The 12362-nt window shown below is 43.0% G+C and overlaps 1 protein-coding gene across 2 annotated transcripts in view; it reads right to left on the bottom strand.

Moving 5' to 3' along the window:
- Nucleotides 1-8030: 8030 nt before the first annotated feature.
- LOC146175745 (uncharacterized) overlaps nt 8031-12362 on the bottom strand; it is a 61894-nt gene continuing 57562 nt past the window's right edge. Inside the window, exons 10-12 of one of the 2 annotated variants that reach the window (XM_084582112.1) lie at nt 11669-11695; nt 9892-9928; nt 8031-8198 (exon numbers count right to left, since the gene is read on the bottom strand). In XM_084582112.1, coding sequence (XP_084438238.1) covers nt 11679-11695 — 17 coding nt within the window. In that variant the 3' untranslated portion in view covers nt 8031-8198; nt 9892-9928; nt 11669-11678. The remainder of the gene's footprint in view (nt 8199-9891; nt 9929-11668; nt 11696-12362) is intronic. The other variant, XM_084582115.1, reaches the window with a different exon arrangement.

Consider the following 12362-nt stretch of genomic DNA (forward strand, 5'->3'; position numbering starts at 1 on the left):
TCCTTGTCAAGATTTTAAAGCCCAGAGGGTTTGCTTCTGAGCCACTTCATGTGGCTTGTAATGCACTTCCATTGTACCGAATCTCATGATGGTAAGAAAATTATTTGTCCTACGCTATCGAATTTTAAGGCCCTCCACTAATACTAGATAAGCGCCACTACACCGCTCAGAAGCAGACCGCCTGGGCTCTACACTTCTGACAAAGGTGGTACTTGAGACTTGAGCTCTGTTATTTATATGGAAATACCGTTGTTAAAACTCGATTCCCAAATATAGTTTTGAATCGAACAGATATTAGAACGCAGGATTTATCAGAAGGGGCTTCGAGAAACTGAAGCATGCTGTGTCACGCAGGCATTTCAATAAACCTCTAAATCTTGGATAAACCTCAAAATGGAAATCTATATCCTGCACATTTCTACGAGCATGATGCTCTCAAAGCTCTTATTTGATAAGTGCCGGGAAAGAAAACTAGACGACTGCCTGCGCAAGCTTTGCTGAAATCCAAAAGTCAATCCTGGATTTCATGAGTCCTTCGCATTCCTATTAATACCTGTAATACGTAGAACGTTTCTTCAGAGAAATGAAAACTGCCCTGAAGATGGTATAAAGGGGAATTTATCAAGCTTCTTTTTTTTCTTTTTAGGTCATCATATCTTACTGTGCTTCTGAATGACTCTATTGGATGGTTGTATTATGAGCATTTTTTTTTTTTGGTATGGGAAGCGAGCTGAGAAATTTCTGGGAACATGGGAGAACAAATAAGCATATGAAGTGTTTCTGGCAGCAGTTTTATAAATTCTTTAATGAATAAAGTTTGAAATAACAATGAAGTATTTTCAGAACCCCAATCTCAGCAACAGCGGACAAAATTCGCTGCAACGAACTACAAACTAGGCAGCTGTTAACCGAAAGTCGCCATTTAATCTTGCAATTGAGCCTGTTATCTGCTTCCTTTTCCTTGAAGCCTTTCATCCCTTTTCCCCCGTGGGTGGCAGCAAACAGGTTTCTTTTCACACTGAATCCCCGTGCTCTTCTTGTCTTCCTCCTTCTTTGGTTGGGTGGTTAGATACATCAGTACACTGAAAACCGAGGAGCAGCCTTGAATCCGAATCCCTTGTTGAAAGGAAGATAAACTTTTTAAATATATTTGAGCACGAGAAATTGCAGGTGCCCATTCAGCAGAAAAGCAGCGAAAGAGACGTGCACGAAGCTCGGTGGAAAAAGCAGGCCTACCGATTTTGTGTTGCTGTGACTGCGTCACGAAATCCAAATTGAAGGCTATAGTTCTCCTTGACATGCACACAATTTCACGCCCTCACCCCTAAAGCTACCCACCGCGCCGTAGGCAATAACTGCCTATTACGATGTAAGCTGGACCCCTGACAAGTTACTCAAGAAGAGTTTGTTTGAGTTGACCTTAGATTGGCCTTGTGGAACCTAAAATTGTAAAATGTGTATTCCCTGACCTTGAAGTGACCTGACCTTGCCAGCTAAGCATAGCAGCAGCGTACCAACAGTCTAACAACAACAACAACACAATCGTTGGATCAGAGCGCATTCGAGCTAGGTGTCTTGCTGAGAAGTGAATGCACAGAATCTAGTACTTATCGCTTTAAGCGACCACTCCGCTCCCTTTACTGCCACCCTCTCGTACACTGCTCATTTAACGCCGTGGTCTTCATCAAGTTCATCAACTAGATGACTGGCTGAGCAACTTTGCTGATATCTAAAGGTCACTCCTTGATCGCCTGCGTCTTTTTGCATTGCTATTAATATCTGCAAATACGTGGAACATTTCTTCTGAGGTATAAAAACTTCTCTAAAAATGGGATGAATTGTAAATTATAGAGCTTTTTTTTTTTTTTTAGGTCGTGATATCCTACTCTGCTTTTAATAGACCCTTCTTGATGTCTGTATTATGCACTTTTTTCTGTATGGGAATTGAACTGAGAAATTTCTGGGAACATGGGAGAATAAATATGCATACGAAGTGTTCCTAGGAGCAGTTTTATAAATTAGATTATGCATTCAGTTTGAAATAACAATATAAAAATTTCAGAACCTCAGTCTTAGCAACAATGGACAAAATTTACTGCAACGAACTATATTCTAGGTAGCTGTTAACGAAAAGTTGCCATTTAATTTCCAATTGCGTCTGTTATCTTCTACCTTTCCCTTAAATTCTTTCATATATTGTCCCGGGTGGCAGCACACAGGTTTCGTTTCATAGTGAACCTCCCTGCCTTTCTTCTCGCCCTCCTTGTCTGGTTGGGTGGTTAGATACATTAGTACACTGTAAACCGAAGACAAGCACTGAGGCCAATTCCCATGTTGAAACTAAGATAAAATGTTAAAAATTATTTGCAGCGCGCGCAAATACAGCTCCTCATTCAGCAGAAAACCCAAACTAGCGAATGAGTCGTGCGCGAAGCTCGATGGAAAACGCACGCCTACTGATTTTGTGTTGCTGCGACTGAGTCACGAAATTCACACTGAAGGTTACAGTTCTCCTTGATATGCCCAAAATTTGTCTCCCACGCCCCTAAAGCTAACGACCGCGCTGTAGGTAATGGCTGCCTATTACGGCGAAAGTTCAACGCCTGGCAAGTTGCTCCCGAAGAATTTCTCTGGGTTGACCTTGGATTGACCTTGTGGAACCTAGAATTGTAAAATGTGTATTCCCTTTCGTTGAAGTGACCTCACCTAGACAGCCAAGCATATCAGCAGCGTAGCAACAAACAACAACAAAATCGTTGGAACACAGCGCATTCGAGCTAGCTGTTTTCATGGAAAGCAAATGCACCGAATGTAGTACTTATCGGTATAAACGACCACCCCACTTTCTTTACTACCACTCTCTTTCATATTGTGCATTCATCCGAACTCTAATCCGAAATTATAATCTGAAAGCAAAGCCGTATTTGACAAGAATTAATATCTTCCTTCGCACGCCTAATTGGTTTAACTACGTTAACACACAACTTTTTCATTCTTGCAATAATGGTGAACGAGGACAATGTTAATGAGGTGAAGCTATACCGCACGCAGTCTGAAGTAGGCGCAATAGTCAACGAAACTCGTCAAGAGCGGACGCCGAGTTTCCTACGACTTTTACGCAAGTCTAATGTGCTTAGTTTCAGTTCAGCGCGAAAAAAAAAGAAAAAGGATTGGAAAAAGAATCTGTATTTAAATCCGCTGCTGGCTTCTTCTGAAAACGACTGTTTTTAATTTCCATAATTTACGCGGTACCCTTTTGAAAATGACTTTCAATTCCTCGTTGACATTAAATACTGAACAGAGTTAATAAAAGCTAAAATCTCTGCGTTTCAGACATCAGGTTCTATTCTGTTGGACTTCGCACTAATCATATACTACATGGCTCAGAGGTTGCTCCAGGCTGTATTTTGTTCGTTTTTTAAACTCCTTATATTTATTCATTTTTGAAACTTTTCTCCGAAAAACTTGACATATTGTAGTGTCATGTGTGCAGTTATCAACGTTTCCACAGGCAGGCCTTCGAAACGAAAGGAAAACGGCACAAAGAAAAAGACAGGCTCGACCGATAGAGGCTAATGTAAGATATATTTAGGTTGTAAAATATACAAAGTTTTAAATAACCTCTCGGCTAGCGGAGTATTAACTTTAGCGTCGAAAAAGTGCCATGAGGATACCACATATATTATTTGCACGAAGTAACAGCCACTCCATATATAATTACAGCAACAGGAAATTCTTTGATGTATTGCAGACAACGAAACTTCAGCGCGCGAGGCGTGAAGTAAGCTTGGTCAGACCTGCAGTGGTGCGCAGAATGCTCTGAGATTGGCTAAACTTGGAAAACCGCCGAGTTTTGCCGAAGCCTTCAGATAATGAACAATGCTGTCAGAACAAAAAATCCAAACGCGAGGGAGTTTCATTTAGGCTACCCAGAATCATTATAGAGTTATCATCAGTCTCTGGTCGGTTCATGGGCTTCGTAGGAAGTCGACAAAGTACGCCTGAAGTGGTAACCACGCCTTCGTTGCATTTTTTCACAGGTTTAAAGTTCTAATGTGTGCATTACTTGTGGAAGTGAGACGCAGACGGTATATATATATCGCTTTCAACGCGGGAGAACACTACGGCCACGAAATCTGCTGGGCGGCTTTTATTTCAAGCAAAAAATATCATACGAGGCATGCAGTCTCGAACTGCCACGTGGCATAGCAGACTGCGCACTTGGTTTGAATGAAGCGATGACTCTGAAAGTTAACTTTGCGGAATCAGATGCGTAATGTTCTGCCCCACCATATACGGCGCTGGCGGAGGAACGGAAAATACTTGCTTGCGTCCGGACATCCAGAGAAAAGCTAAGCCATATAACTGAAGTCTATGCTCTTCTTTCAATTGTTTCCCAGCTCACACTGCTACTCTGAATACATCACTGACCGTGTCCGCCTTCGAATTCTAAGGAGCCTTTAGTGTAGCCCACAAAGCCCGTGGTGTTGCGGAGATGAAAGTTGGTCTACTATAAAAATGCTCCAGTGATATCCTGTGAACTGAGCGAGCCACTTCTACTGCACAGCCTCATCAATACGCGCGCCGGAGACAACACTTACACTACGGATTTTTGCGGACCAATGAAGTCCAATGCACCGGCATGTGTAAGCTGCTTCCGGCAATATACCTGTTATATGAACCCTTAAAAAACAGGAGACTTCCTCTTCGATTCCCAGCGAATAAAGCCAGTCATTCAGTCTTCGCAGCCGTCAGACGTCGTCTGGCTCGTCGCACAGGTGTTGCGAAAGCCTTCTCGACAGGCGAAACGAAGATGGTACACTACGTCTGTCACACGGACGTTTGCGCATCTCTCTGTCGTGAAACACCAATGGACAGAACTAACGTTTTATTACCAATAGATTTGAAGAGTTTGTTGTTCCACAAATAAGAGGAAATCGGTTTTATTGTAAAAGCACTTATTTGGTTTTGGTTTGCTTTGGGGGTACAACGCCCCAAAGCGACTCAGGTTATGAGATACTCTGTAGTGGAGGGCTCCGGAACTTTTGACCACCTGAGGCCCTTAACGGCATTGGCATCGCACAGCACACGGGCACCTAACATTCAGCCTGGGCGGAAAAGCAGCCGCCGAGGCCGGGACTTTATCCCGCATCCTTGGGCACAGTAGTCGACCGCCCTAGCCACTGCGCCACCTCGGAGAGGTTTAAAAATATTTGAGTCACTCCAGTAATCTCTCCATGACGTACTTTCTTCTCACCCATCCTCCCCCTCCACATTCCTTCACCTACTTTCTTCTCACCGACTTTCCACCTCCCCAGCTTTACTTCTTCGGAAGCAAAAGCATATTTAAACCCCTGCTAGTGATGATCGCTTTGCCCAGACGAAGACAAGTCCACTTGTCGAAACGTTGGGTCGACATGCGAACTGAGGCGTCCCACCTTTACCCTTGTTCAGTGCTCCTTCATACTGTGTAAACCATCTTCTTCCTCTCGTTCTACCAGCAATCGAGGGTAGATGTGGGCATGAAATATTTACTGGTACAGCGAGTGGGATTTAGATGGTACTAGTTACGATCTAGAAACGGGTCTATTGTTCGGCACATCAAACCGAACCAAACCAAGCCAAACCACGAGGATTTCTTCCGCCAACAAGAAAGCGGGCTCAGTCGAAGATTTTATGGTCTCGTCGAAGCGATCGGTTGCAATTGTGAGACCTTAGGTAAGCGGTTGCGGTGCGCTGAAATTTTGTGACCATTGTGAGAGACCGCATGATCATGACGTTGTCGTCGGGGGTGAGCAGTCTTCTGCCATGGCTTTTAACTTGCAAATAAATCGCTTTCCGCGAGACACTTCCTACTTCTCCTGTCATCAAACTTCACTGCTTTGCTTAAGCATGCCTGACAATGGCGGCAGTGAATAGCAGAACGGTGCATATGCGTACGCGGCTATGAAGAAACAGACGCTGGCCTGAATAGCACTTAGAAGCAGTTCGTTTGAGTGCTCCCCAAACGTCTGCGAAAGCAGGAAATGCCATGAACAGAAGACGGAACACATTCACCACTTCGGTTACAAATGCCTGAACACTTTTCGGACTGCTGCCGCCGCGACCGCCACCTAGGGCGCCGTTCTACGCAAGAGTCGTTGGCACCATGGCGCTATCCTTGGTAAGGCCGTGGAAGTCTGAGAGGGTGTACTCATCTCGTGAAGTCTCGTTTTGTGCCCGGATGTTCGCTTTTCGGTACCCGGATGAAGTGAAATGATTGCCCGGATGAAGGAGATTATGTGCCCAGGTGAAAGAGAATTGGTGCCTGAATGTTAGCTCTCGGTTTTATTAAGGCGAAATACTTTAATGCCTCATTGTTTTCGACAGAAGTTTGTCCTCCGAAGGTTGTCAGCGGAGGTGTCACGCTTTCGAGATAGAGAGTTAAAAGTAAATTAGTAAACCTTATCTCCACCGGCCTGCCTATTTAACCTATATGCAGAGTGCATCATGAGGAAGGCCGGTCTGGACGAGTCTTCATATGGAGTGAAGATTGCTGGAAAACGTATCAACAACCTTAGATATGCGGATGATACCACTTTAATGGCAGAAAGTGAAGTGGAACTCAGGAGACATCTGATGCGCGTACAAGAAGAGAGTGAGAAGTTTGGGCTTAAACTGAACATCAAAAAGACAAAGATCATGGCGTCTTGCCCTATCAAGTCCTGGAGCATCAATGGACAAGAAGTGGAAGCTGTGACAGATTTTCTCTTCTTGGGCTCCAAGATTACCTCGGAAGGAGACTGCAGCCATGAAATTAGGAGACGCCTGCTTCTGGGAAAGAGAGCAATGGTTAGCCTTGAACGCCTAGTAAAGAGCAGAGACATTAGTCTGCCAACCAAGATCCGTATAACTCGTGCTATGGTCTTTCCAGTTGTGATGTATGGATGCGAGAGTTGGACTGTGAAAAAGGCTGACCGCCGAAGAATTGACGCGTTTGAATTGTGGTGCTGGCGAAGACTCTTGAGAGTTCCTTGGACTGCCAGAAGATCAAATCAGTCGATATTGTCGACCATAAACCCTGACTGCTCATTGGAGGGTAAAATTCTAAAGTTAAAACTCGGCTACTTTGGTCATCTGATGAGAAGAGAGGAGTCGCTGGAGAAAGATTTGATGTTGGGAAAGGTTGACGGTCGCCGGAGAAGGGGTAGGCAGCGAACGCGATGGTTAGATGGCATCCTCGAGGCACTGCAGATGAAGTTATGTGATGTTAGGAGGATAGTGAGAGACCGGAAAGCGTGGCATGAAATGGTCCATAGGGTCACGAAGAGTCGGACACGACTGAACGACTGAACTGAACTGATCTCCACCGGGAATCGAACCTCCATTCCTTGGATTCCCAACCCAGCGCTTTACCACTGCGACACGCCCCGGAGGTTTTTTTATCTTTATTGCTTTTAAGGTAGTGAGTACAATACAACGGAACACTTCAGTACAATACTTTACAATGCAATATATAATACCTCGTGAAACGCTCTTCATAACTCCCGTTGCCGACTGTGAAAATAGCGGGATTCCGCCAGTGACAGATATTGCGCCTTTCCTTTCCTGTAAACGAATTATAAAGCGAAGGTGAACTTTGATGCGCTCAGTGAAATTCTGGCTCTGTTCGACAAGGGGCGCATGATGTTCCGTCACGACAGGTCATGACGCCACCAGGCGATTCAGCCTCTAATCCGCGGCGCACAACTCCCCGTCTTTCCCGGCACGCGTGCCGGGGGCGGGGAAGAGGACGCCCATTTCCGATGGAAATAAAAGTTGTGCAACCAACCAACCAATGCATCTTCCTCCTAAATATGTATAGTACCCCAGAGCAGAGAAAGGTGAGATTCGGTGCCCTCTTTCGCAAAGCGATAATGACAGCCGGGAGTAACGCCTTGCTAATAGTCGGTGACTTCATTGTCCATCAAGAGAATGTGCTGCTTCGATCATATGATGCTACATAATGTACGCCTTGTTTATAACTTTTATATACAAAGTAACTGAAGCACTGAATTTAGGAAACTTCTTTATTTCTCTTGTTCTACCAAAAATTCGGTTTCTTCTTGTAGCTTATTTTTAAGATTTTACAATTACCATATATCCGGAGTGCCTTTTTGAAGCATGAAAATTTACTAGAATTTTTCAATTTGTACTGCCATCTCCAGTTGGGAATCCTCCTAGAAAAGAGAGATCATGGTGCTAGTTTCAGCCTAGGCAACATAAAATCATTTAATATTACCACGATTTAGTAAGCTGTCTTAGACTGATAACTCTCTTAGACTCTCGAAAACAGCGTAATGTACGACACACGGACACACAGGAGAAAAAGATAGGACGCGGCGCTCCTTTGTGTCCGTGTATCGCATCTTGCGCTGTTTTTGCGAATGCATTACCAACTAGCATGACATCTCGCACTTCTCTCTTAGACTCCCTTAGACTTAGTAAACTCCCTTGGATACAAGCATATTTCAGAAGCACTTGGAACGAAGACACCGCAACTGTCCCAGGACCATGTTTTATTCAAGTAGTTCTCTTAGACTTCTGTCTTCATTTCGCGCTCCTAAAACAGCAGCAGTCTTACATACAGTGCGCTCTGCGACGTATCTACAGTAGGTATGTCAGCAAAGGGTACGTCAGCAGTTGCGTTTATTGTATAAGTAGATATGCGCTTTTAGTGTTGAAATATAGAGTTGTTCCTGTCGGGCAACTTAAACTGTAACCTGCTTTTAAATTTTGGCTTAAAGCAGTAGGAATTATTTCAGTGGCACATATCATGATGAATCAATTTATGTATGAATTTTGTCATGTGCACTCGAACAAATCTTAAACCCCATGAAGCTCCGCATATTATAAATGGACGAAAAGAATACTACGGGTATAAGAATTCTGGTAGCGTTGAATGAAATTAGGCTGGAATAAGCTCTTGTCTGTCAAGGGTTTTGCTTCGTGTATGTTATGTCCTTTCGGATGCAGACTGCAAAAATATCAGGGAGCCAACGCCTGTGCAGCTCGTATCGACATTTATTTAGTATTATTTTGGAGTGAATCGGCAAATAACCTAGAATAAATGCAAGAGCTGGAAGTTCAGGTATTACTCAGTCAAGATTATAGTTCTGTATTGTGTTCGTCACATACCGAGTATTCCTTTCCTGTGGCATCCCGTTACGCTGTATAAGATGTTTGAAAATACTCAGCCTTTCCTTGAAAGTTTCTTAACTAACAAAACGTACCATTATACGCTTCACAAAGGTCATGCAAATGGTGCAAGGTAGGTGAATATATGGGCCACTGACTTTTGTCGAAGGCTTAGGAGTTATTTCAAAGATAACTACTTTGCGCAATCAAAACTGCATATGGTCGACTGTCGAAAACTTGCTACATAGCTAGGCTGGATAAATATAATCATTTATATGAATGCAGAAACAACCCCCCTTTAGAGTAATTGCAGAATACATAGAAGCTGCGAACTTCTTTAAAATACCGACTGTGAGCAAAGTACACCCTTGGGTTGTGATCACTAATTGTGCTTCCCTGGAATCTTTAATTCAGTATACAACGAGATATATCTTTATTGATGCGAAACCTAAGAAGTTGAAGCGCACTACTGGGCGGCGTCAGTCGGTTTGTGCTCAGTGTAAGGTTAGGATCTCATAATGAGGCACAGTTCGCGGTTACATGTTCTTTAAAATATGCCTTATCACCGAAAAAGTGGTCGAGACGTTTGACGAAAGACTGATGCCTCATGCTTCTCAACATCGCTACCAACACCACTTTGCCTCTGATGCCACCCTTTGCATCTCTAGGTGCGGCAACAGCATATCGCATTGTCTTCCAAAATTGCACAATACGTGGAGTGATGCTAATCCTTACTGTGTGATCCTTGCGCCAGAAGTGTTCAAGATCGATACTGAAATAAAAAAATCTGCTGTAGAAAATTAGTCCAATAGCTTTTTTCTTACAAGTAGGAAAAGCCCATTCGTTCAAACTCTTTGACACACACCGCTGTAATGACCTCAGTCGTCTCACTTAAGCGCATGCCTTTAGGTTGGCTTCCTCCCTTCACATTCTCCGGGAGCTATAGTAAAAAAACATAATTTCACCGCTAAAACTGAGTTATTTCTCGGGAAGTTTTTATTTTCTTTCAATCTGTGCAGAATATTTATGCCTAGTGCTTATTTAAGTCAAATATGGAAAAGACTTGTGCCATGAGTAACTTTTAAAGAGTTTAGACTGAAATCGTGAAATTCTAGATCTAATCTACTTATGTTCAAGGATGAAATGCTTTTAAATGTTAAGGCAACACCCGCTGAAAATGATGCTCTAGATCTAAAATTGTCTGGAAATAGTGCATGCCAAGGCTATATATAACACTCTATTCTCATTGTACACAGTGGACAGGTACAGACAAGTCAAACCTTTTGACGCTGCCGTTTACTTTCATGCCCATCAACTGGTATAGTGTGCACTGTGCTTCACTTAAGCATGATATTTAGATCTAGGAAATACCACGTTATCTTAAAATTCAATGTAGATTAGGTTGTAACGTTGAAAGTTGGACGAGTTGAAGCTTATTCATATTGGAGGTAGCGCCAAAAACGAGGACCGGACCAAGCAGTAGAAGGACTCAACACAAGCCCTCGTGTTATGTCTTCTACTCCGTGGTTTTCGTTTTTTGCGCTACCTTCAATATGAATTAATTAGGTTCCTTAAGTGATACGGTGCTCATTCATCTTGGATTGAAATTAATATGTTTTCGACACGGTTTACCTAATATGCGATACGTTCACAATAAAAACAAGCTGCATAGGTGAACGAACTGCGTAATAAACGACCAAGCATTCGAAGATCATAGAGAAGCGTGCAAAAGAACATTACCCGTGAAGCAAGAAAATATAGGAGTCTTTCGCTATCTTTTACGGCGGGATGAACCTTTCCAGTAACTCTGAAATTTGAATCAAGGAGCGTCTATGCCATGGAAGTTCAGTCTTGGAGGATTCAAGATCGTAACAGTAGCGAGAAAGAAGTATTGGAGCTAGAACATGTTTTCAGTTTATTGCAATGTGAGTCAGAACCGCATGCCTTTCCAGCCAATGCCGCAACTCAGTAGTAGACCATTAGGGCTTATCCGCCGAGAAAGAAATGTGGGAATTGATTTTGTTTATGTGGCTTAACGTTCGAAAGTGACTTAGAATTTGAGATACGCCGTACTGCAGGTATCCGGGAATTCTGACCTTGCCTTCCGTTTCTATCGAAGAGTGTTCGCAGCGGCCGAGATTGGACCGTCGAGCAACCTATCCAGTGAGCCACTGCGCCGGGCCAAGTAAAGACACGCAACCCTAAATTGTTTAAAACGCAATCCGTTAAGAAAGATGGACGAATAGATTATGAACAACTAGAAATAATCTTGTTATATTCAATTTCGATCAATAACTTCAAAAGCGGAAAACTACGAACTAGGCACGGCAAGAACCTACAGAAGCTAGTGTTTGGCTGAAAAAGCTTTGCATAACTGCAGTGAAATTTCAAAAGAAAAGCCTTTTCAGATCATCTTTCATTCCTGGGCACAGGTGTCAGTTTTAAAAGTTGCAGACCATGATTATTTTTATACATTATTAATGAAGTATGAAGATGCAGCGTATTCACTTACCAGAACTGTCTTAATCTCTTCCGTTGTCTGCAAAAAACAGGAAGTATAATTCGCTTTAATTAGTCCCAATAATCTGTTAGCAAAGAGCAGCGTACATCTCAGCCTCCTTGGTATTGAGGAGAGAGCATAAAATTTCAGCCATTCTAGATTGATGGTCCCTAGCATCGAGGTCCTAACGAAGACGCGACGAAGAGAAATGAAGAGGCGCAGCGAACGCTGTTGTGAGGCTCTTTCAGTGAAGGGCTTGCCGCAGACTGAGCCATCAGAGGACGCATTCGAAGGCAGTGCTCTTGTATGAATAAAAATTGGCACAATTTATACGACTACTGGCCCGAATGATCAAAATAAAATTTCCTCACAGAGACATTTTCCTGTGCATAAAACAGCGAAAAAGAAATGATAGTAGAACAATTTTGTTGCACTTATAAGAGAAAACGACTATTGCCTATTCTGTGGTATACCTAGATTAGCTCGTTGGAAGAATGTATGCGTGTTGTTCTAAGTTCTGGTCTCATAAGGCACTCTTCTTGTGCCCTGGCCCTTTATCAAAGCCGCAATGAAGTTGCTGCAGTTGAAAATTTCTCTAAAATAGTTGTGGGTACAAATCAGAGACAGTCACTAAATTCAGAGGTTTTTGTGCTGCCTTCGCCGAATGATCAATATGACTTGCCCTTTTCAATACCTGAATTAGATG

This window comes from Amblyomma maculatum, chromosome 10 (genome assembly GCF_055883805.1).
Source record: "Amblyomma maculatum isolate TAMU_Amacu chromosome 10, ASM5588380v1, whole genome shotgun sequence".
Lineage (NCBI taxonomy): Eukaryota > Metazoa > Arthropoda > Arachnida > Ixodida > Ixodidae > Amblyomma > Amblyomma maculatum.